The 24,755-nt window shown below is 42.5% G+C and overlaps 2 protein-coding genes across 2 annotated transcripts in view; both read left to right on the top strand.

The window, feature by feature from the left end:
• Positions 1-24,755, top strand: part of ATG10 (autophagy related 10) — a gene marked incomplete at its 5' end in the record, with an annotated part of 249,305 nt that overhangs the window by 84,846 nt on the left and 139,704 nt on the right. The window lies entirely within an intron of this gene.
• LOC309543652 (zinc finger BED domain-containing protein 4-like) lies at positions 4,665-7,057 on the top strand (the record flags this gene model as incomplete). Its single annotated transcript, XM_082242977.1, has 3 exons — positions 4,665-4,856; positions 4,976-5,649; positions 5,909-7,057. 3 exons carry the CDS (start codon positions 4,665-4,667, stop codon positions 7,026-7,028), a joined length of 1,986 nt encoding a protein of 661 aa, XP_082099103.1. The 3' UTR covers positions 7,029-7,057.

Genomic DNA, 24,755 nt, shown 5'->3' on the forward strand with positions numbered 1-24,755 from the left:
CGAAAACGTTTTAGTCGAGGAAATTAACACTGCTCCTAACAACCAATGATGATGGCTTTGGCTTTGGCTAGGAGGACATCAGGCACCTGCACAGCATCCTTGTATGACCCTCCCCCTCTGTCAGCACCGGGGGTCACATTAGCAGAGAGAGGGAGAAAAACTGAGGGAGAAGAGAAACATTGGAATACAAGTCAGCACCAGTATGCAAAGGTGTATTTGCTTTGGAAGAATAAGTCAACTCTAACATTGGGTGCCCTACATCCGTGCATGTTTCTGCGTTATGTAAGTTTCATTTTTTACATCTTAGAATGGGGTGCCTCGAGATTGTGCATCATTTTAATCTCCCCCCATCCGCGCTATAGCCTATATACGGCTGCAGCGCGGACTTGAATTTTCGGGAGGCCGTTTTTAAACGGCCTCCCAGTGACACGCCCCCCGCACGCTCCCTCGAGCGCGCAGCGGGGAAAATCTGTGTCGGCCATGTCCCTTGGACACGGCCGATCACAGATCGTGGTGACTGGACAATCACAGCGGCCATTCACCACGTGATCGGGCTGTCCAATGAGCGATGATCTCATATGTAAACATATGAGATCATCTCTCATCGCCGGCGCTCCTTCCTCACACAGAGCCTGCAGTGTGAGGAAGGAGGGGGAGCCTCACAGCGCCGGGGACACAGAGACATGTAATCAGGGCACTGATCCAGTGTTAATTTCGTCAACGAAAATGTTTTCGTCCCCGCTTGCGTCACCGGCATTTTTCAAATGACGAAAACGAGACGCAAAGTATAGCACATTTTCGTCAAATGACGACAAGGATGACGAAAATCAAATCCGTTTTCGTCAACGAACGAAAACTAAACGAGAATGTGAGGCAGGGACGTTTACCCAACTTCCGGTTTTCACTGAGTTCCGCCTGTGTGGCGTCTGGCGTGGCGTGCCCCGTGACGTCCGACGTCTATAAGAGAGTCGACTCGAGACCAGTCACCTGACCTGAGACCTCATCACCAGACAGCACTACAGCCAGAGCCAGGCCCGACTCATCACACAGTCACACGGCAGACGACCAGGCAGTGGCGGCGCGGCACTCCACCACATCCTCCAGAGTGAGTTGCAACAGCCAGCTATTATTGCCCCTGAGTCCCCTCAGAGCTCAGACCACCGCTATGATCCAGGACTGTGTGTGCCGTCGCGTGAGGCATAGGCCGCTGAGGCCCGCCCGGCCCATAACTTCTAGTTAGTTACTAGTTAGAGACCACCACCCTTAAACCTGAGACCCGAACCCCCATCCAGATCCAGCACTGATTAGACCACCATCCAGCAGACCAGCACTCACTGCAACCACCAGTTAAAATAGTGTAGTGCTTAATAGCAAAAAAAAATGGCCTAGTCATGAAGGGGGTAAAATCTTCCAGAGCTGCAGTGTTTAATTTAAATTACCAAATGTAGACTCAAATGTGCATATAAATAAAAAAAGCTCATAAATTACACAATCATCAAAAATCATGTGCAGAGAAGGATAAAAAACGTGAACACAAACCCATATATCATCCAGTTAGGTTGTAAAAAAAAAAAGCAAAAAACCTGAGAACAGTCCCATATATCATCCAATTAGATTATGAATGTCCACAATACACCACCACAGTTCATGTGCCACAAATAATAAGAAATGTTTCACAGTAACAGAAATCTTCCACCTTGGACTGCCACTAAAGATTATTGCTTGCAACCTAATTGGATGATATACGGGGTTGTTTTAACATTTTTTCTGTACACTTACAATCTAATTGGAAGATATATGAGACTGTTCAAACATTTTTTTTTTTTTTTACAATCTATTTGGCTGACATATCAGATTGTTTTTCATGGTTTTTTCCTTTTTTTGTGCGTGATTTTTGGATGATTGTGAAAGTTATGAGCTTTGTTGTTTATATGCACATTTGAGTCGATATTTGGTTATTTTATATTAGCCACTTCCGGACTGCCCATCCTACATATACTGCGGTAGGGCGGCCACTCTGTGCCAGATTACGTACCTAGTACGTGATCTGACACTTCCGAATCTGGGGCACGTGCCCCTGCCACCTGAAAAATGCCGGTGACGAAAGTGGTGACAAAAACATTTTCGTTGATGAAATTAACACTGCTGTAAACTCCATTGGCTGTAATGTCATTGCACATATTACCTGAATATTTTACCAACATTAAATATTAGGGAAAAATATAAGAAAAGCCTTTTTCCTAATTGTTTAGTTTTCAGCAGCTTAGTAGATGCTCCTTACTTATGCGTATGCGGTGGTGCAATACATGTTTAAACTTTAATGTGCTATTATTACATGCTCTGGATGGAATTGTGTTGCCAATATAGAAATGGCCAGCAGAGTTGTGTTAATTTTGATGATGTCAATTTTTTATTTAGTTTTAGTTCTAGTCTTATGACTAAAATGCCATTTTAGTTTTAGTCGTATTTTAGTCTTAAGACTAAAATGCCATTTTAGTTTTAGTCGTATTTTAGTCATCTGAATTGTTTTAGTCGTATTTTGGTCGACTAAAATTGTGTTAATTTAGTCGACGAAAACGTTTTAGTCGAGGAAATTAACACTGCTCCTAACAACCAATGATGATGGCTTTGGCTTTGGCTAGGAGGACATCAGGCACCTGCACAGCATCCTTGTATGACCCTCCCCCTCTGTCAGCACCGGGGGTCACATTAGCAGAGAGAGGGAGAAAAACTGAGGGAGAAGAGAAACATTGGAATACAAGTCAGCACCAGTATGCAAAGGTGTATTTGCTTTGGAAGAATAAGTCAACTCTAACATTGGGTGCCCTACATCCGTGCATGTTTCTGCGTTATGTAAGTTTCATTTTTTACATCTTAGAATGGGGTGCCTCGAGATTGTGCATCATTTTAATCTCCCCCCATCCGCGCTATAGCCTATATACGGCTGCAGCGCGGACTTGAATTTTCGGGAGGCCGTTTTTAAACGGCCTCCCAGTGACACGCCCCCCGCGCGCTCCCTCGAGCGCGCAGCGGGGAAAATCTGTGTCGGCCATGTCCCTTGGACACGGCCGATCACAGATCGTGGTGAATGGACAATCACAGCGGCCATTCACCACGTGATCGGGCTGTCCAATGAGCGATGATCTCATATGTAAACATATGAGATCATCTCTCATCGCCGGCACTCCTTCCTCACACAGAGCCTGCAGTGTGAGGAAGGAGGGGGAGCCTCACAGCGCCGGGGACACAGAGACATGTAATCAGGGCACTGATCCAGTGTTAATTTCGTCAACGAAAATGTTTTCGTCACCGCTTTCGTCACCGGCATTTTTCAAATGACGAAAACGAGACGCAAAGTATAGCACATTTTCGTCAAATGACGACAACGATGACGAAAATCAAATCCGTTTTCGTCAACGAACGAAAACTAAACGAGAATGTGAGGCAGGGACGTTTACCCAACTTCCGGTTTTCACTGAGTTCCGCCTGTGTGGCGTCTGGCGTGGCGTGCCCCGTGACGTCCGACGTCTATAAGAGAGTCGACTCGAGACCAGTCACCTGACCTGAGACCTCATCACCAGACAGCACTACAGCCAGAGCCAGGCCCGACTCATCACACAGTCACACGGCAGACGACCAGGCAGTGGCGGCGCGGCACTCCACCACATCCTCCAGAGTGAGTTGCAACAGCCAGCTATTATTGCCCCTGAGTCCCCTCAGAGCTCAGACCACCGCTATGATCCAGGACTGTGTGTGCCGTCGCGTGAGGCATAGGCCGCTGAGGCCCGCCCGGCCCATAACTTCTAGTTAGTTACTAGTTAGAGACCACCACCCTTAAACCTGAGACCCGAACCCCCATCCAGATCCAGCACTGATTAGACCACCATCCAGCAGACCAGCACTCACTGCAGCAGCATTTCAGGCCTCCTCTGACCAGACTGAGACCACCTTCAGCCCTGTGTGCAATACTGCAATGCATTACAGGCCATCCCTGGCTTAGACCTGAGACCACCAGGCTCCAGCAGCATTACTGGCCTCCTCTGACTGTCCTGACCAGTGACCACCACAGGCATCCAGGGCATTACAGGCCACCCCTTAGCCTGAGACCACCAGGCTCCAGCACTGTCCAGTATACAGGCCTCCTCTGTCTGACTGTCCTGACCAGTGACCACCACAGGCATCCAGGGCATTACAGGCCATCCCTTAGACCTGAGACCACCAGGCTCCAGCACTGTCCAGAATACAGGCCTCCTCTATCTGACTGTCCTGACCAGTGACCACCACAGGCATCCAGGGCATTACAGGCCATCCCTTAGACCTGAGACCACCAGGATCCAGCACTGTGTCCAGCAGCATTACAGGCCTCCTCTGTCTGACTGACCTGACCACCACAGGCATCCTGGGCATTACAGTTACAGGCCATCCCTTAGACTTGAGACCACCAGGCTCCAGCACTGTCCAGCAGCATTACAGGCCCCCTCTGTCTGACTGTCCTGAGTCTCCTGACCATTGACCCCCACAGGCATCCAGGGCATTACAGGACATCCCTTACAGACCTGAGACCACCAGGCTCCAGAGTCCAGCACTGTCCAGCAGCATTCCTCCTCGCTCTGACGACCACTGTCATCCACAGTTCCACACAGCACTCACTGTCATCCAGAGAAATGTCAGCGACCGCCGCGTCTGTCTCGTCTGTGACTGGTAGAAAGAGAAGAGAAGATCTATGGGTGTATTTTACATTTGATGCTAAGGACAACAAGACCCTTTGCAAACCATGTGGAGTGACACTAACTGGCAAAAATACAACAAACTTGAAGCGTCATTTGCGGACAACTCATCCCGAAATTCATACAAAGGTAAGCAGTGCATGATAGCACTTAACTCCACTTTTGTATAAAGAGATAACTTAGCGCTGAGTGCGAGAGAATGTAAAATCAGAATAACTATAATTTTTCCCCCTAATTTAACCCCACAGATACAGAAAACCTCAAATGATGGACCAAGTCAAGCCAGTGCACCACCACAGCAAACAATTTATGCTGCTCTTTTCAGTGCTTCAAAATACAAAATTGACTCTAAGGAACAACAGGCCAGGGGGGAAGCCATAGCAAGATGGATTGGGCGCTCCGGATTACCAGTCAGAACGATTGAAGATGAGGACTTTGTTAGCATGATGGAGACAGTAGATAGAAAGCTGACTGTTCCAAAGAAAACTAAAATAAGCAATCTAATTGACAAACAATATGAAGATGAAAAACAAAAATTCAAAAAGAGACTGACTGCTGCTCGGAGAGTATCTATTTGCACTGATTTGTGGACCAAGAAAGGACTCTCAGCTTCATTCCTTGCTATAAGTGCATGCTACTTTTGTGTTGAACAACATAAACCTGAACACATATTGTTGGCCCTTGAACAAGTAGCCCACCCACACACTGCACAGTCAATTAAAACATGTGTGGACAAATGCTTGCAAGATTGGGACATACCAAAGAGGAAGATCCTTACAGTGATAACAGACAATGGGAGCAATATGGTGGCAGCATTTAAACAAACCGCAGCAGCAGCAGAAGAACCACCCACCTCTAGTGAGGAAGACTCCCCCATGACAGAAAGTGACTCTGAGGCAGAGTCTGAAATTGATGACCTACGGTGGGTGAGCCAATTTTGATTTTATTTTACATGACACGGTACGGTTGACAGTTAATTATCACATGCATATGAGATGATTGATGTGGGGGGCTGGGGGCACTAGTATCCATGCTCTAGTCTACTCTATGGGTGCATCTTTGTTATTTTTCCAGTAGTCTTTTCTAAAAGTATTCCCATAAGATGTTAAATGTTAAAATAATAGAATGGAACAGAAAGCTTTTCTATACTTTATGCTTATTTGGCTGTGTTCCACTGTTAGGTACCAACAGATCGACATGGACCGGACACCATGTGTAGTGCATACCTTACAACTAGTGGTCCACATGTTGCAGAAGGAGGCAAGTGTGAAGAGAATACTGGATAAAGCAAGATCAATAGTGCACCTCTTCCGCAAGTCTTCCATCGCAACACAGAAGATATTGGAGCATTGTGGCCTGACCATTTTCAATGACTGCCCCACTCGCTGGTCAAGCACATTCAACATGATCGCAAGACTCCTCAAACTGAAAGAGTCAGTCTGCCAAATCGCGAACAACATGGGATGGGACAGCTTGCTCCCTAGTGAATGGCAAAAGCTCACATCATTGCATGACCTATTGCTGCCTTTTGCAGAACATACTAAAACCCTCCAGAGTGACACCATGTCAATGTCCCTAGCTGTCCCTGCTCTTTTTGATCTACTCAGCCACCTTGAGGACTTTAAACAGAACACTAGCTACCAAGACCTTGCCACAATTGCACAGAAAATGAAAGGGAATGTGAACCAGCGTTTTGCTTCATTGTTAGATCCAACAGATGAAATGTTCTCGCCACTTGCAGCAGCTGCTTGTTTTGTCAACCCTACTGTCTGTGAAACCCTTGTTGATGTGGCAGATCATGAGAATATTCAGGAATTGCTTAAAAAGGCAGAGGAGTATGTGATAAGAAAATCCACTTCGCCCCACATGCAACATCATGAATTGTCTGAAGATGATGTGGAGGAACTAGTAGAACAGGAGAATATTGAAAAATCTGAGGAAGTTGAAGAAGCACCGGTATCCACATCTAAGCAGCCAATCTTTCGGTTTCTTGCTAAATGCCGCAGAAGACCCAGGCAGAGGATCTCCCCAAACAGCATAAAACAGCAGATCAGAAAATATAAGGAAGAGCTTTTGCATCAAGTTGAGGACAACACTGCAACAGATTTTTGGCTGTCAAAGAGTGACACTATTTATCACCAGCTAAAACCTTTTGCTTTAGACCTGCTGGCTATGCCAGCTTCTCAAGCCTTTGCAGAGAGGGTATTCAGTGTCACAGGTGACCTCTCTAGAGGCCGGCGGAATAGAGCAAGGGTCATTTTGGCACGAAGTGCTTTCCTTAAAATGAATCGAAACAAATAGAAGTGTTTTATTATTGTTATTTCTATAAAAAGCATAACTAATACTTGTGCTTCAAAAACAGTTGTAATTGTCAATTCAATTCATTAGAAAATTGCTGCACAGTGCACACAGGCTACAAAATGCATTTGTATGTGGAACAATAACACAACCACCACCGCTTATTAACCTCTCTCTCTCTTAGCATTGACATTGACAAATGAATAGAGACAAATATCACACTAATGAAAAAGAAAAATAGATCAGTAACGGTCAAAAAGGGCAGCCTTACATCGGGGTCCTGCTGCAGATCTTTTTAGTGTAATATTTACCTCTATTGTCATTGCGAATGCTGAGACTCAGAAAGAGGAGAGAGGAGGAGTTGATAAAAAGTGGTAAGTCTGTTATAATTCTTACGCTAATGGCATTATTAGACTGTGTGCACTGTGCACATTTTTATTGAATACATCTGAGAATTAGAACTGTTAAAATAATAAGCTGACACTGTAAATGTATTGGGTTCTTCTTATTTAGAAATAAGCATTACCCTCCTCAAGTTTTACAGTATTGGTTTATTATGCAGTGCCAGTGCCAGACTGGCAGTGACAGTGCCTGTGCAAGTGTGCACTGCAGCTGTTCTTGGATGGTTGAGGCAGGACGTTGTTCTCTCTGAGGATGTTTTTGTACCATTCTTTATTCATGGCTGTGTTCTTAGGCAAAATTGTGAGTGAGCAGTGAGTGAGCACACTCCCTTGTTGGCTGAGAACATAGCAACCCCCCCACAGTGGTCTCAGGTCTCAGGATGCTGTACTGTTGCCATGAGCATGACACAGGACTGATAAAGTGAGCTGATGCATATTTTTTCTTCCCTGGAGTCTCTGTAGCTGTTCTTGGATGGTTGAGGGGGGAGCTGGGACTGGACTGGAGGAAGGAAGTTGTTCTCTTCTGAGGATGTTTTTTTACCATTCTTTATTCATGGCTGTATGTTCTTAGGCAAAATTGTGAGTGAGCAGTGAGTGAGGCGAGCACACTCCCTTGTTGGCTGAGAACTTAGCAACCCCCCCAGCCCCCACAGTGGTCTCAGGACAGGATGCTGTACTGTTGCCATGAGCGTGACAGAGCAGGACTGATGTGAAGTGAGCTTATGTCTGCAAAGTTTTTATTTTTTTGTATTTTTATTACATTTTTACATTTTTATGTTACCCCCTTTGGTTTGGTCAAAAAAGCAATATTATTGGCATTGGCAAAACAATTTTGCCTTAATAAAGACAATAATGACTAACTCTGTGTCTGTGTAGTAGTGTGTAGTGCTGTGCTAGTGCATGCTCAAAGCTTAATACCATAAATAATAACATATTCGATTTTTCATTCACTCCAGGACCAGCAGTAGTATATAATGAGTTTGGAAATTGTAGAGAAATGCTTAAATAATGCATTACAAATTACAATTGAACTACACCCAGTCGATTATAGATGACTAAAATGAGTTTTAGTCAACTAAAATGTAGGACGTTTTAGTCGACTAAAATGTAAGATGTTTTAGTCGACTAAAATGTACTGGAGTTTTAGTCGACTAAATACGACTAAAACTAAAACACTTGCAGAAGACTAAAATGGGACTAAAACTAAAATGCCATTTTAGTCCTAAGACTAAGACTAAAACTAAATTGAAATTTGCTGCCAAAATTAACACTGCACTGATCACCAGTGCCCTGATTACTAAAAGGTAAAAACATACACACAGTGCACCCCCATCAGTGCCCACAGTGCCCGCCATCAGTGCCCCCATCAATGCCCACAATCAGTGCCCATAGTGCTGCCAGTCAGTGCCCATCAGTGCCTGCTCATCTAGGCACTGATGAGCACTGACTGGCAGCACTATGGACACTGAGTGTGGGCACTGATGGTGCTGCCCATCAGTGCCGCTCATCAGTGCCACCCGTCAGTGTCCAGTGCCATCCGCCAGTGCCCATCAGTGCCGCCTATCAGTGCCCATCAGTGTCGCCTATCAGTGCCCAGCAGTGCCACCTCTCAGTGCCCAGCAGTGCCACCTCTCAGTGCCCAGCAGTGCCGCCTATCAGTGCTCATCAGTGCCGCCTATCAGTGCTCATCAGTGCCGCCTATCAGTGCTCATCAGTGCGGCATATTAGTACCTCCTCATCAGTGCCCATAAGTGCCACCTCATCAGTGCCCATAAGTGCCACCTCATCAGTGCCCATCAGTGCAGCCTATCAGTGCCCATCAGTGCCGCCTCATCAGCGCACATCAGTGAAGGAGAAAAATTTATTTTCAAAATTTACTTGCAGAAAATAAGAAAAAAATTTTTTTTTTTCAAAATTTTCTGTCTTTATTCTTTTTTTTGTAAAAAAATAAAAAACCCAGAGGTGATTACATACCACCAAAAGAAAGCTCTATTTGTGTGAAAAAAAATGATAAAAATTTCATATGGGTACAGTGTAGCATGACCGCGCAATTGTCATTCAAAGTGTGAGAGGACTGAAAGCTGAAAATTGGCCTGGATGGGAAGGGGGTTTAAGTGCACAGTAGGCAAGTGGTTAAAAAGTGCCTTGACTGAAAAAAGGTTGAGAAACACTGCTCTAAATGACTAACTGCAGCTGAAATCACAGCACATTTTGAAGGTACAGGACCCCTAGTTCCAGCAAAAGAACCAGCCCAGTGCCAGTAGTCACTTATTCAAGGTACTGCCCTCAGTATTATTATTTTATTACAGTAGAGAAATTAGAGGGTCTTGCTCGTTAGAGCTTACAATCTAAGAGTATTTTTGCAAAAAGTACTATGATAGATCTGTTTTATAGTTATTCTTCCACTAAAACGATGCATTATTGTGAGCAAAGAATTATTTCTGATGTTAAATAACAATTCCATAGCAGGGAATTTTCCTTTTATTAACATACAGTATACATTTTTCTCTGTATATAATTTTTTCTCCATATATATTTTACTCCAAACAATATAAATTTATACTTGGGGTATGCTCTCCTCCTTTCTGCTCCTTGGCGGATGTTCCTCTCCTCCCCTTTTTTATGACCTAAAAATATTGTTCATGGCTTACCCGTTTCAATATTCTAGGTAGAACCTATGAAAATGGAAAAAAAAAAGCATACACAATATACAATTTGGTAGAAAGTATTCATATCTGTATTGTAGTAATGTAAATAGTAAATACAAAAAAAAAATTAGGAGCCCTTATGGAGTGGATATAAAGTATGTAAAGAGGGTCCCATTCGTTACGCCAATTGTAAATATCAAAGAAACAATCCAAAAACAGTAATTACATTGTAAAACAATTCTGTAATGACCATCTTCTAAATTTCTAAAAAGTAACAGCCCATTTAGTATCAAACATGCACTGTTTAGCCATTGGTGTGGAGTTTCAGCTTTTTTTTTTCTCAAGCCTCTTTATTGCTTTATGAGGCCACCCATCACATTAAAAAGCCAGTAGAGGAGATTGGACTGTAAGCAGGGCAGAGCCAAGCTTGATTTTTGGCCCCCCATTCACATTTGAGTATGAGGATTTTCAGTTGCTTTTGGAGCATTTTGTGTGCATTTTTTTTTTTTGCATGTTCTTACACACGCTTACAGGTGTTTTCAGGCTTGAGCATTTTCTTTTAACCAATGGAAAGCTAGTCATAGTAGGAGAACAAATATGTGCATTTTGTAGACATCTTTCATACATTCCTACCTGAAGTCTACAGAAGGGGTCAAAAACATGCTACTCTGTCCTACAAATCTCATATACCTTCTCAAATTTTGAGTGAAAAGCTTAACCACTTGCCGACCGCGGCAAGTAGATATACTGCGGCGGTCAGCCCCTCACAGGCAAAGTGACGTAAATATACATCACTAGCCTGTGAGGCTCTGGGGAGCGAGCGCGCGCCGCCGCCGTCGCGCTCCCGCGCAGTCACGGACCCCCCCGCGCGTGTGACTGGCGGACCCAATGTCCGCCGCTCACTCTGAGATCGGCGGGGGAGAGGGAGAAAGGCAGGCAGCTTGTGTAAACAAGCTGCCTGTCATTCTCCCCTGTGTAGAGACACCGATCATACGGTTCTACTATGTAGGACCGTTGATCAGTGTAACTACAGCTCAACAGACAGCCAATCACAGTTAGAATCACGCCCCTAGGGACACACACAGCCCCTCCCTCTCAAATAAAGTTAACCCCTTCACTGCCAGTGTATTTTTACAGTAACAGTGCATATATATAGCACTGATTACTGTAGAAATGTCACTGGTAACCCCAAAAGTGTCAAAAATGTCAGTCAAGGGTCCGATCTGTCCGCCGCAATGTCGCAGTACCGCAAAAAAAATCGCAGATCGCCGCCATTACGCGTTAAAAAAAAAAACAACAAAAATGACAAAAATCTTTCCCTTTGTTAGTAAACGCAATAACTTTTGCGCAAACCAATCAAAATACGCTTTTTGCGATTTTTTTTTTACCAAACATAGGTAGCATATAACAAATTGGCCGAAAATGTTAAAAAATTTAGATTTTTACTTTTTTTTGGGGGGAATTTCATATAAAAAAATGTGAAAAATATTGTTATTTTTGCAAAATTGTCGCTCTTTTTTTGTTTATAGCGCGTGATCAAAAAATCGCACAGGTGATCAAATACCACCAAAAGAAAGCTCTGTTTGTGGGAAAAAAAGGACGTCAAATTCGTTTAGGTACAGCGTCGCACGACCGCGCAATTGTCCGTTAAAGTCACGCAGTGCCGAATCGCAAAATACCCCCTGGTCAGGAAGGGGGTAAAATCTTCCGGGGCTTAAGTGGTTAAAGTGGCGCAATGGGGTTGATTTACTTCAACTGGAGTGTGCAAAATTTAGTGCAGCTCTGTATAGAAACCAATCAGCTTGCAGGGTTTTTTTTTTTTTTGTCAAAGCTTAAAGCGGAGTTCTAGCCTCTGGGGTCAATTTGAGCTAAAAATACCCCCGGGACAGTCAGGGCTAGTACATTCTATAATGGATAGCCTCTGAACTGTCCCGGGTCGCACTTACCTGTATGAAGAAATACTTACCTAGAAAATTTCTTCTCCAGCGCTGCCATCTCAGGTGTGGGCAGCTGAAGCCGCAGCATCCCTCTTCGTGTCCTCTTTGTGACGTCGGAGTCCCACAATGCACTGCATGCCCAGAAGCTGTTTAGCAGGGAATGCCGCACCTGCACCGGAAGTGACGAGCGGGGCCGGTGCAGGCTCATTGATTCCTGGGAGCGATGACGTTCAGCTCCCAGGAATCATCACAAACCAGAAGTGACGGCGCGGGCCGCGGCCGCAGAGGGAGGAAGTGGAAGGAAGGTAAGTATATTTTCTTCTATAATAAGGTAAGTGACCAAAAAAAAAAAAAAAAATCGCCTGTATCCATTTCTTTTTCAGGTTCCCCTTAGCAAGCGGATGGCCCAAAATCGATTTTATCGATTTTGAGGCCAGAACTCCGCTTTAAGTGAAGAAAATGAAGTTAGATGCGGATTGGCACAGCTGCACAGCTGCACAGATGCACAGCTGCACCAGTTTTTGCACTTTCCTGTTTTAATAAATCAACCCCAATGTCAGGTGGGAACAGGAACCACTGAATGTAAATTGGAATCTTCATAGTAAGCGTTAAAGCACCTCTGGAAATGCACTTCAAAGTGCTTAGTTGTGTTTAGGGTCTAAGAGAAAAAAGTCATGGTTTGCACGTAGCTTCAGCTGCCTATATTTCTCAATCTATTTATCACTTTGACATGCTGTCTGACTGAAGATTATCTCTGCTTATTCAGTCTGAATTGCCAGGTTTATAGAAAAATGTAAAAAAAATGTTTATTATATACATTTTTATTCATTCATGTGCAATACCATCTTAAAGCCTTTTCGTGTATGATGTATTTATGAAGGCAGTCCAATTTCCCCAGTGTCCTTTGCCCGCTATGAGATCCTGTGCATCTCAGTTACCCAGGCTGACCCAGTGGGCTGGTTAAGCTTGGTGTCTCCTGAGTTCTATCAGCAAGGTTATCTAATGCTATAACAAGTGGCAATATGTTTTTCCAAAACTGATGTTTGTGTATTTCTGATTGCCATGGCAGTCGCTTAGATAGAAAAAAAAGCTGTGGATTTTTGTGTTTTGTGTGCAAGGACACAGACATGTGCTTACTACATGTATCAGCATGTTCTAGAAAAAGCTTTTTAGCTAATATTTGGAAGAAAAACTGATTTATTTCAACGATTCCATTCGGATTTATTAGTCATGATAAATCCTTGGATATACAGTATGTCACAAAAGTGAGTACACCCCTCACATTTTTGTAAATATTTTGTTATATCTTTTCATGTGACAACACTGAAGAAATGACACTTTGCTACAATGTAAAGTAGTGAGTGTACAGCTTGTATAACAGTGTAAATTTGCTGTCCCCTCAAAATAACTCCACACACAGCCATTAATGTCTAAACTGCTGGCAACAAAAATGAGTACACCCCTAAGTCAAAATGTCCAAATTGGGCCAAAAGCGTCAATATTTTGTGTGGCCACTATTCTTTTCCAGCACTGCCTTAACCCTCTTGGGCATGGAGTTCCCCAGAGCTTCACAAATTGCCACTGGAGTCCTCTTCCACCCCCCATGAAGACATCAAAGAACTGGTGGATGTTAGAGGCCTTGCGCTCCTCCACCTTTCATTTGAGAATGCCCCACATATGCTCAATAGGGTTTAGGTCTGGAGACATGCTTGGCCAGTCCATCACCTTTACCCTCAGCTTCTTTAACAAGGCAATGGTCGTCTTGGAGGTGTGTTTGGGGTCCTTATCATGTTGGAATACTGCCCTGGGGCCCAGTCTCCAAAGGGAGGGCATCATGCTCTGCTTTAGTATGTCACAGTACATGTTGGCATTCATGGTTCCCTCAATGAACTGTAGCTCCCAAGTGCCAGCAGCACTCATGCAGCCCCAGACCATGACACTCCCACAATCATGCTTGTCTGTAGGCAAGACACATTTGTCTTTGTACTCCTCACCTGGTTGCTGCCACACACGCTTGACACCATCTGAACCAAATATGTTTATCTTGGTCTCATCAGACCACAGAACATGGTTCCAGTAATCCATGTTCTTAGTCTAATTGTCTTTAGCAAACTGTTTGCAGGCTTTCTTGTGCATCATCTTTAGAAGAGGCTTCCTTCTTGGACGACAACCATGCAGACCAATTTGATGCAGTGTGCAGCATATGATCTGAGCACTGACAGGCTGACCCCCCACCCTTTCAACCTCTGCAGCAATGCTGGCAGCACTCATACGTCTATTTCCCAAAGACAACCTCTGGATATGATGCTAAGCACGTGCACTCAGCTTCTTTGGACGACCATGGCGAGGCCTGTTCTGAGTGGAATCTGTCCTGTTAACCACTTAAGCCCCGGAAGATTTTACCCCCTTCCTGACCAGGGTTTTTTTTGCGATTTTTATACTGCGTGACTTTAACGGACAATTGCGCAGTCGTGCGACGCTGTACCTAAACGAATTTGACGTCCTTTTTTTCCCACAAACAGAGCTTTCTTTTGGTGGTATTTGATCACCTTTGCGATTTTTTGATCATGCGCTATAAACAAAAAAAGAGCGTAATTTTTGCAAAAATAACAATATTTTTCACTTTTTTTTACATGAAATTCCCCTAAAAAAAATGTAAAAATCAAAATTTTTTAACATTTTCAGCCAAATTGTTTTATGCTACAAATGTTTGGTAAAACAAATCGCAAAAAGCGTATTTTGATTGGTTTGCGCAAAAGTTATCGCGTTTACTAATAAAGGGAAAGATTTTTGTCATTTTTGGTGTTTTTTTTTAACGAGTAATGGCGGCGATCTGCGATTTTTTTGCGGTACTGCGACATTGCGGCGGACAGATCGGACCCTTGACTGACATTTTTTACACTTTTGGGGGTACCAGTGACATTACTGCAGTAATCAGTGCTATACATATGCACTGTTACTGTAAAAATGACACTGGCAGGGAAGGGGTTAACTGTATTGGACAGGGAGGGGTTAAGTGTGTCCTAGGGGCATGATTCTAACTGTAGTGGGACATGGCTACTAGTGTAAAAACAGAGATCAACGGTTCTACATAGTAGAACCGTCTGATCTCCATTTTTACACAGGGGAGAATGACAGGCGGCTTGTTTACATAAGCCACTCTGCCTTTCTCCCGCTGTACCGACGATCGTAGTGTGACCCGATGTACGCCGGTCACACGCCCGCACTCCTCCCTGAACGAGCCGAGGCGGGCGCGCGCCCCAGCGGGCGCGCGCTCGCCCGCTATTGGCTCAAATCCCAGTGACAGGCGAGCGACGTAGATCTACGTCACTCTGCCTGGCCGGGGCTGACTGCCGCAGTAAATATACTGTGCGCAGTCGGCAACCGGTTAAAAAACCGCTGTGTGGTCTTGGCCACCATGCTCCAGCTCAGTTCCAGGGTCTTGGCAATCTTCTTATAGCCTAGGCCATCTTAATGTAGAGCAACAATTCTTTTTTTCAGATCCTCAGAGAGTTCTTTGCCATGAGGTGCTATGTTGAACTTCCAGTGACCAGCATGAGAAAGTGAGAGTGATAACACCAAATTTATCACACCTGCTCCCCATTCACACCTGAGACCTTGTAACACTAACGAGTCACATGAGACTGGGGAGGGAAAATGGCTAATTGGGCCCAATTTGGACATTTTCACTTAGGGGTGTACTCACTTTTGTTGCCAGTTTAGATATTAACCACTTGCCGACGGACGCACGACTATATTCTGCGGCAGTAAGCCCCCTACAGGCAAAGTGACGTAGGAGTTCGTTGCTCTCCCACGAGCCTGTAGGGGGCGAGCGCGCAACTCCGCCGGCGTGCTCCCGCCTCCACGCTCCTGCTCGTTCCCCTGTCTAGCCTGCGCGGCTCCGATGTCCACCAGCCACTCTCGATCTCCCTCAGGAGTGGGAGAAAGACAGACGGCTGATGTAAACACAGCCATCTGTCATTCTCCCTGAAGTAATGACAGAGACTATGTGATCCTGCTATGTAGGATCGTATGTCTCTGTGATTACTTCACTAGCCACTCCCCCTAACAGTTAGGGACACACTTAAACCCTTGATCACCAATAAAGTTAACCCCTTCCCTGCCATTGTCATTTTTACAGTAACAGTGCATATGTATAGCACGGATTACTGTAGTAATGTCACTGGTACCCCCAAAAGTGTCAAAAATGTCAGTCAGGGGTCCGATCTGTCCACCTCAATGTCGCAGTCCTGCAAAAAAAAATTGCAGATCGCCGCCATTACTAGTTAAAAAAAAACAATAAAAATGACATAAATCTTTCCCGTAGTTAGTAAACGCAATAACTTTTGCGCAAACCAATCAAAATACACTTATTGCAATTTTTTTTCCCAAAAAATGTAGCAGAAAACAAATTGGCCTAAAATGTAAAAAAATTTTGATTTTTAGATTTTCTTTTTTGAGAATTTAGTATAAAAAAATGTGAAAAATATTGTTATTTTTTCAAAATAGTCGCTCTTTTTTTGTTTATAGCGCAAAAAATAAAAACCGCACAGGTGATCAAATACCACCAAAAGAAAGCTCTGTTTGTGGGGAAAAAAAAGACATCAATTTCATTTGGGTACAGTGTCGCACGACCGCGCAATTGTCCGTTAAAGTCACGCAGTGCCGCAAAATAGGGCCTGGTCATTGAGCAGCCAAATCCTCCGGGGCTTAAGTGGTTAATGGCTGTGTGTTGAGTTATTTTGAGGGGACAGAAATTTTACACTGTTATACAAGCTGTACACTCACTACTTTACATTGTAGCAAAGTGTCATTTCTTCAGTGTTGTCACATGAAAAGCTATAATAAAATATTTACAAAAATGGGAGAGATGTACTCAATTTTGTGAGATACTATATATCATTTAAACTGACTATATTTTATTTTAGCAATTGCTGCATTATTACTACCAGAGTTATTATTACCATTGTTGTTGTTGTTCAGTCGTTTATTTATATCCGAGTCTTCGTGACCTCATGAACCATAGCGCGCCAGGCTTTTCTGTCCTCCACTGCCTCCCGGAGCTTGGTTAATTTCATGTTCATTGTTTCGATGGTGCTATCTATCCATCTTGTTTTCTGTGGTCCTCTTCTCCTTTTTCCCTCCATGTTTCCCTACATCAGAGTCGTTTCCAATGAGTCCTCTCTTCTCATTAGGTGGCCAAAGTATTCAAGTTTCAGCTTCATGATCTGTCCTTCCAGTGAATCTTCAGCGTTAATTTCCTTCAGGATTGACTGGTTTGATCTTCTTTCTGTCCAAGGGACTTTCAAGAGTCTTTTCCAACAGCATAGTTCTAAAGCATCAATTCTTCTGCGTTCAGCTTTCCTTTTGGTCCATCTTTCACAGCCATAAGTTACTACTGGATATACAGTGCCTTGTGAAAGTATTCGGCCCCCTTGAACTTTTCGACCTTTTGGCACATTTCAGGCTTCAAACATAAAGATATAAAACTGTAATTTTTTTGTGATGAATCAACAACAAGTGGGACACAATCATGAAGTGGAACGAAATTTATTGGATATTTCAAACTTTTTTAACAAATAAAAAACTGAAAAATTGGGGGTGCAAAATTATTCAGCCTCCTTAAGTTAATACTTTGTAGCGCCACCTTTTGCTGCGATTACAGCTGTAAGTCGCTTGGGGTATGTCTCTATCAGTTTTGCACATCGAGAGACTGACATTTTTGCCCATTCCTCCTTGCAAAACAGCTTGAGCTCAGTGAGGTTGGATGGAGAGCATTTGTGAACAGCAGTTTTCAGTTCTTTCCACAGATTCTTGATTGGATTCAGGTCTGGACTTTGACTTGGCCATTCTAACACCTGGATATGTTTATTTGTGAACCATTCCATTGTAGATTTTGCTTCATGTTTTAGATCATTGTCTTGTTGGAAGACAAATCTCCGTCCCAGTCTCAGGTCTTTTGCAGACTCCATCAGGTTTTCTTCCAGAATGGTCCGGTATTTGGCTCCATCCATCTTCCCATCAATTTTAACCAAGAAAAGTAGGCCCAAAGCATGATGCTGCCACCACCGTGTTTGACAGTGGGGATGGTGTGTTCAGGGTAATGAGCTGTGTTGCTTTTACGCCAAACATAACGTTTTGCATTGTTACCAAAAAGTTTGATTTTGGTTTCATCTGACCAGAGCACCTTCTTCCACATGTTTGGTGTGTCTCCCAGGTGGCTTGTGGCAAACTTTAAACAACACTTTTTATGGATATCTTTAAGAAATGGCTTTCTTCTTGCCACTCTTTCATAAAGGCCAGATTTGTGCAGTATACGACTGATTGTTGTCCTATGGACAGAGTTTCCCACCTCAGCTGTAGATCTCTGCAGTTCATCCAGAGTGATCATGGGCCTCTTGGCTGCTTCTCTGATCAGTCTTCTCCTTGTATGAGCTGAAAGTTTAGAGGGACGGCCAGGTCTTCGTAGATTTGCAGTGGTCTGATACTCCTTCCATTTCAATATTATCGCTTGCACAGTGCTCCTTGGGATGTTTACAGCTTGGGAAATCTTTTTGTATCCAAATCCGGCTTTAAACTTCTCCACGACAGTATCTCGGACCTGCCTGGTGTGTTCCTTGTTCTTCATGATGCTCTCTGCGCTTTAAACGGACCTCTGAGACTATCACAGTGCAGGTGCATTTATACGGAGACTTGATTACACACAGGTGCATTCTATTTATCATCATTAGTCATTTAGGTCAACATTGGTTCATTCAGAGATCTTCACTGAACTTCTGGAGAGAGTTTGCTGCACTGAAAGTAAAGGGGCTGAATAATTTTGCACGCCCAATTTTTCAGTTTTTTATTTGTTAACAAAGTTTGAAATATCCAATAAATTTCGTTCCACTTCATGATTGTATCCCACTTGTTGTTGATTCTTCACAAAAAATTACAGTTTTATATTAGATACGGATTGGGAGCTGCTCCTTTAGTGCCATAATCCTAATATTATATAACAGAGAAAAGATGGATGGTACAACATAGGTTGTCCAAACATATATTGTGACGGACTTTCAAGGCACACACTGAGTAAGCACACTCATTACTTAAAATAATTACTTTTATTAAGAAAAATGTTTTTTTTTTTTTTTGATTATAAACTTTTATTGAAAAATATATTCAATACAAATAGTATAGTAAATGTAAAATTTACATAAAGGTGTTTCATCAATAAAACATTTTAAGTAATAGGCATGTGAAAAAACATACAAGCGATAAAAAAGAAACAATAATTAAACAAAATATAAGATGTATATCCGTTCTTGATGGAAATATAGCGTTGTAAGAATGATAAAATATCCAAGAGTAGAGTGAGCAAGTTAACAGAATACGTGGGAAATCGTCAATATGTAGATTACCTCTTTGGCCTCAGTGAGAGGTGTCCAACTAACATAAACCATGGGTATGGTGTGGTGGAAAACAGAGATATCAAGTAATTGTACAGACAACATATGTTGATTGGTTAAGTTGATGTAATATTCATGTGGTTAGGGAACATTTGTATATGTACCAAGGAGTCCATTTTTGATCAAATTTGATCTTAGTGTTTGTGATGGTGTGATGGTATTGTTCCATTAGTCTTATATCTTCTATTCTACTGATGACCTGATCAAAGGGTATGAAAGTTTCTTTCCAGTGTTTGGAGAAAACCCATAACATTGCGATGCAAATGATATGTGTTAGGCATGTGAGATCTGTGGTGATTTCTGCAATATTTTTGAAAAGTAGACATTGCAGGTGCAAGAGTGGAAATTTACATCCTGTAACTCTCTCTATTAGATTGAATACTTCCTGCCAGACATTTTTAATTTTGGGGCTTATTAAGAAAATTTAAAAGACACAAAGAAAGAAAATTATTTTGGTGAACATTGACATGAATATTGTTTCCTATACATTCAAAAAATAGTATACAGGCATTGTTGACAGTTGGCATTGTTGACAGTTGTTATACAAATCTGATAAGGTCAACGCGTTTCGCATTTACGCTTCCTCAGGACCTCAGATAGTTGGGTAACCTCTTAATAAAACAAAAAACATATCATACATTACTTTTTCATACATATATATATAAATACATCCATTTACAATGTTTCATATAGATATAGGTTCATTACATATGCATGCATGTTACTGTATGGTCAAGTGGACAATAAAAGAGCGGATAAACCCACCTCCTCACACAACAGTGCATCATACTGTTCGACCGGGGGCTAAGCTCGATGGGAGGGGCCACCTCGGACCATAACCACCTGAGTTGGTAAATTATCAAAATGACATTATATGAAATTCTTTTTTAGAGTTAATTCTAACATCTATTGTATGTGATATTGTGTAACAATTCATGATTACCTTTTAGAGAATATTGATGGATATGGGAAAAGGCAGGACGGCTGGGTAGAGGATGGTATGTAGGTCAGTTGGGCTTGTTACACCTGAATGTGAACAGTATGTTTATATTCATATTCTAGTAAATTCTTCAATTATGATATAGTATGTTTTTCGTTTTGTCGCAGTAAAGTACATGAGTGGACATATTGAGTCCTATTCTGTAAGATAGATATATCACATCAATAGAGGGAATAAAAGAGGGGAATGAGAAAGGGAGAGGGAAATGGGGAAGAGAGAGAAGAAAAGGAAGAGAATACAGGAGAAGGGGAAGAGGGTAGAAGGGGGGAGGGGAAAAAAAAAAAAAAAAAGGGAAAAGAACCAGGGGATGAAAGAAGGGGAGGGGGAAGGGAGGAGGGGGGGGGTAGGCCAGGGAAAAGGAAGAGGGAATGAGAAGTGTGGCAGGGAAAGATACAGATATGGAAGAAACCATGGAGATGGGGTGGTAGGGAGCAGAAAGTAAGAAAAGGTGGGTATATATGTAGTTACAGATATATGATGTAATTTATATGTATCTTGTAATCTTTTTCTCTATGTATTCAGGGCAAAAGAAATATAGAAAATATTTGATATTTAGTAAGTACTTACACTTTACTTGTATTCTTATGTTTAGAGGTGTCCTAATAATGGACTATCTCAAATAGCTTGTTATTGAAAGAGATTTAAGCAGACCCGCATCCAGCTGGTAAACAGTGACATAATCCCTTCATGCTGAAGATAGGAGTTAGAGACATAGTATGTGATTGTTACCTATGTTAACAAATAGTACAGATTGTGCTCAAATATGCAGTATGTTTCAGCTCTCTGTGGGCAAAGAAAACGGTGTACTCACGTGTAGCTCTGTCCTAAACTCATATCCCAGCCGCCATATCTTTTTCCCTGGTGGTTTCGTGGTCTATATAGGTCCCTCACACCGGCTGCTAATCAGCACAGGTGTTTGAAGTCGGCCGCGGCGCACAGGATGTGCGTCATCGGTCTCCGCCGGAAATGATGTTCAAAGGAACACATCTCGTATCAGAAGTGGGAGGAGCCTAGCGGAAGCGCTGAGTGCTCACCAACAACCCAGAAGGGGTGGGTCATCGCCGCCCTGTCGCCACCAGATAGGCCCTCCCCCACCTCGATAATGTGCTGAAGTGTACCCAGAAGAGGTATCACACACTGTTGGAATGATGGGCATCCACGCAGTCAAAGCCATAGCGGCCACACAGTACTGCATATAAAACATATATAATACGGCATATGATAACCTTTCATTTGAACAATTTAGTCATTTACATTACTATTTCTACCATGTGAAATTATAAATATTGTTTTGTTATTAATTCAAAGTATTTTTCTTTATTATACAACACTTTATATTTTATGTTAATTATCAAAAGATAAAAAAATAAAAATAAAGGAACCGCTCATCTCATGAGCGTTTGGGCAGACCAATAGTAAATCCTGGTTAGGTATTTATGCTAATATTTTGTGATGGATTGGGTTATTAACCCATTCAAAAGGATTTTCGACTCCAAAGAGTATTGAGACAATTATCCAAATATTGGATCCTGGATTCAATATCAGGATTACAACCCTAGCTCGTAGTCAGGTAGGCTAGCAATTAAAAAGAGAGAGGAAGGGTTTGTATATGCCCTGTCATGGTGTCATGGTATGGTGTCATCTTATAGGGGGGGGGGGCAGACTTGAATAGATTGTTTGGGGGGATTTGAATTTAAATTGATCTTTTGAATTATCGCCGGACATCACAGCAGCAGCCGAGTTTTATGGTCACTTAGAGGAATGGTTTAAAACTAAGGGCCTCATTGAGGCCTGGGCTTGTGGTTGCCCTCAGGATATAGATCCATCTGGCCTCTCGTTGAAGTATAATTTTGTCAAATTCACCACCTCTAGGATCTTCTAGGATCCGTTCGAGGGCGGCGAATTTGACCACTCTGGTGTTGTTTTTGTGGTAGACACCAAGATGTCTTCCAATGGGTGTAGAGAGGAGGTTGTTTTTTCCGTAACCTATGTGTTCTTTTATGCGGCGCCAAAACTGTCTCTTGGTCTTTCCTATATAATAGGCACCGCATTCACAATACATGATGTACACGATGCCTATAGTTTGGCAATCTACATAGTGTTTTATCGCATGTAATTGGTTGTTAGGCAGATAGAAGGATTGGTTTTCATATATCCATTCACAGAAGTCACAGCTTCCACATTGCCAAGTGCCTGTTATGTTTTCTTCCTCTGTAAGGCTCCATGTACAGGGGACGTTGTTAAAAGTCCCTTTGAATGCTGGAATTTTTAGGACGTTTGAAACGTCTGTTCAGTCGCGTTTGTACCCGCGTTTAGCGGGCGTTTAGCAGCGTTTGCGTTTAGAAGCGTTCCTAGAGGTCATAAAAATTATTCCCCTTTAAAATGGAAAAACGCAAACGCTAAACGCGGGTCATTGCGTTCGGACGCGTTTGTGCGTTTGAAACACCGGGAAACACACGTTCGAACGCAAATAATTGCGTTCTAAAAACAGTCCCTGAACGCAACTGCCTGCAAATGACTGTAAACGACCTGGTGTACATGGACAGATAAGATAAAATGTAGATGGGTTAAGGGGCTTCTGAAAAAAACGCCCAACTGCTCCTAAACGGCCATTTCCAGCGTCCCGTGTACATGGAGCCTAACCCTTTTATCCACAAAATGACTTTTAGTTACTCGGTCCTTAATTGATTTTGCCTTCCTATATGTCATTTCTGGATAATCTTTTAGGTACTTACTTAGGATGTTGTCATTCCTAAGCAAATACCAGTATTGTTGCAAAATGTTTCGGACTATCTGATGCTGCTTGTGATATGGGGTGATAATACGGACATTATCCTCTGTGTTCTTGGTTTTTTTGTTAAAGAGGAGTTCCTCCCTAGTTTTTTGGCATGCTCTGTTGAAAGCCTTACGTAATGTAGTGGTTGTATAGCCTCTTGCTAACAATCTATTACGTAGATTGCTAGCCTCCATTCGAAATTGTTCCTCATTTGAACAAATACGTCGCAATCGTAGATATTGGGAGTATGGTATACTACTCACTAGTTGTTTTGGATGGAAGCTCTGTGCATGTAACACAGTGTTACCTGCCGTTGGCTTACGGTATAACGTTGTCTCAATTTTCCCGGTGTTTGTAATAGATATTGTTATATCTAAGAAGGGTATAGATGTATTGTTTTTTTGATGAGTAAATTTGAGGTTGTATTGATTTGTATTTAGAGCATTGAGAAATCTCCGCCGGTCCTCCTCCGGCCCCGTCCACAACATAAACACATCTCCTGTATTCTCTTCCTTTTCTTCTCTCTCTTCCCCATTTCCCTCTCCCTTTCTCATTTCCCTCTTTTATTCCCTCTATTGATGTGATATATCTATCTTACAGAATAGGACTCAATATGTCCACTCATGTACTTTACTGCGACAAAACGAAAAACATACTATATCATAATTGAAGAATTTACTAGAATATGAATATAAACATACTGTATCATTGTATCACTGTGCTTGATTGGCCAGTAAACTCGCCTGGCCTAAACCCCATAGAGAATCATTGGGGTATTGTCACGAGGAAGATGAGGGACACCAGACCCAACAATACAGATGTGCTGAAAGCCACTATCAAAGAAACCTGGGCTTCTATAACACCTCAGCAGTGCCAAAGTCTGTAAGCCATAACCATCAAAATTAAAAGAAAGAAATGCTTGACATATATCACTCTGTGTGTAACGCATCTATATAAAATATATGAGTTTAGATTTTCAAATTGAATTACTGAAATAAATTAACTTTTTTATGATATTGTAATTTAATGTGATGCACCTGTATGTGTCCCAAAAGTTCACAGCTCAAATGACACGGAAGGGGTGATCATACAGACATGAAACATTATCACTGCACCAAACCACTCTTCTAGATGCTCCGCACTCCTTGCAAACAGCTGGCACCTGCCGTAGTCGAGTTGAAAATGGAGAAAGTGGAAAAAGAGGGCTCAGAGTGTTCTGTATACTTACCTATTCTGAAGCCGCTCTGGTCTGGTCACATGATCTTTCCAGCAGGAGCTTCTGTGTAGAGAAGAGATCGCCAACAACAGCTACAAATGCTTGGAAGAGGACATCACCAATAGGCTTAAAGAGGTTGTAAACCGAAAAAAAAAATGTTTTTCTGCTTTCCATCCTGAAAAAGAAAGACATAATGAGCTAGTATGCACCATTATTAGGTAAGCATTATTATAGGCTTACCTATAGGTAAAAGTGTCATAGGAGGGTTTACTTCCTCTTTAATATGGGCAACCCTTGTGGTCTG

The sequence above is a fragment of the Pelophylax lessonae genome (assembly GCF_965119305.1).
Source record: "Pelophylax lessonae genome assembly, chromosome: 1".
Classification (NCBI taxonomy): domain Eukaryota; kingdom Metazoa; phylum Chordata; class Amphibia; order Anura; family Ranidae; genus Pelophylax; species Pelophylax lessonae.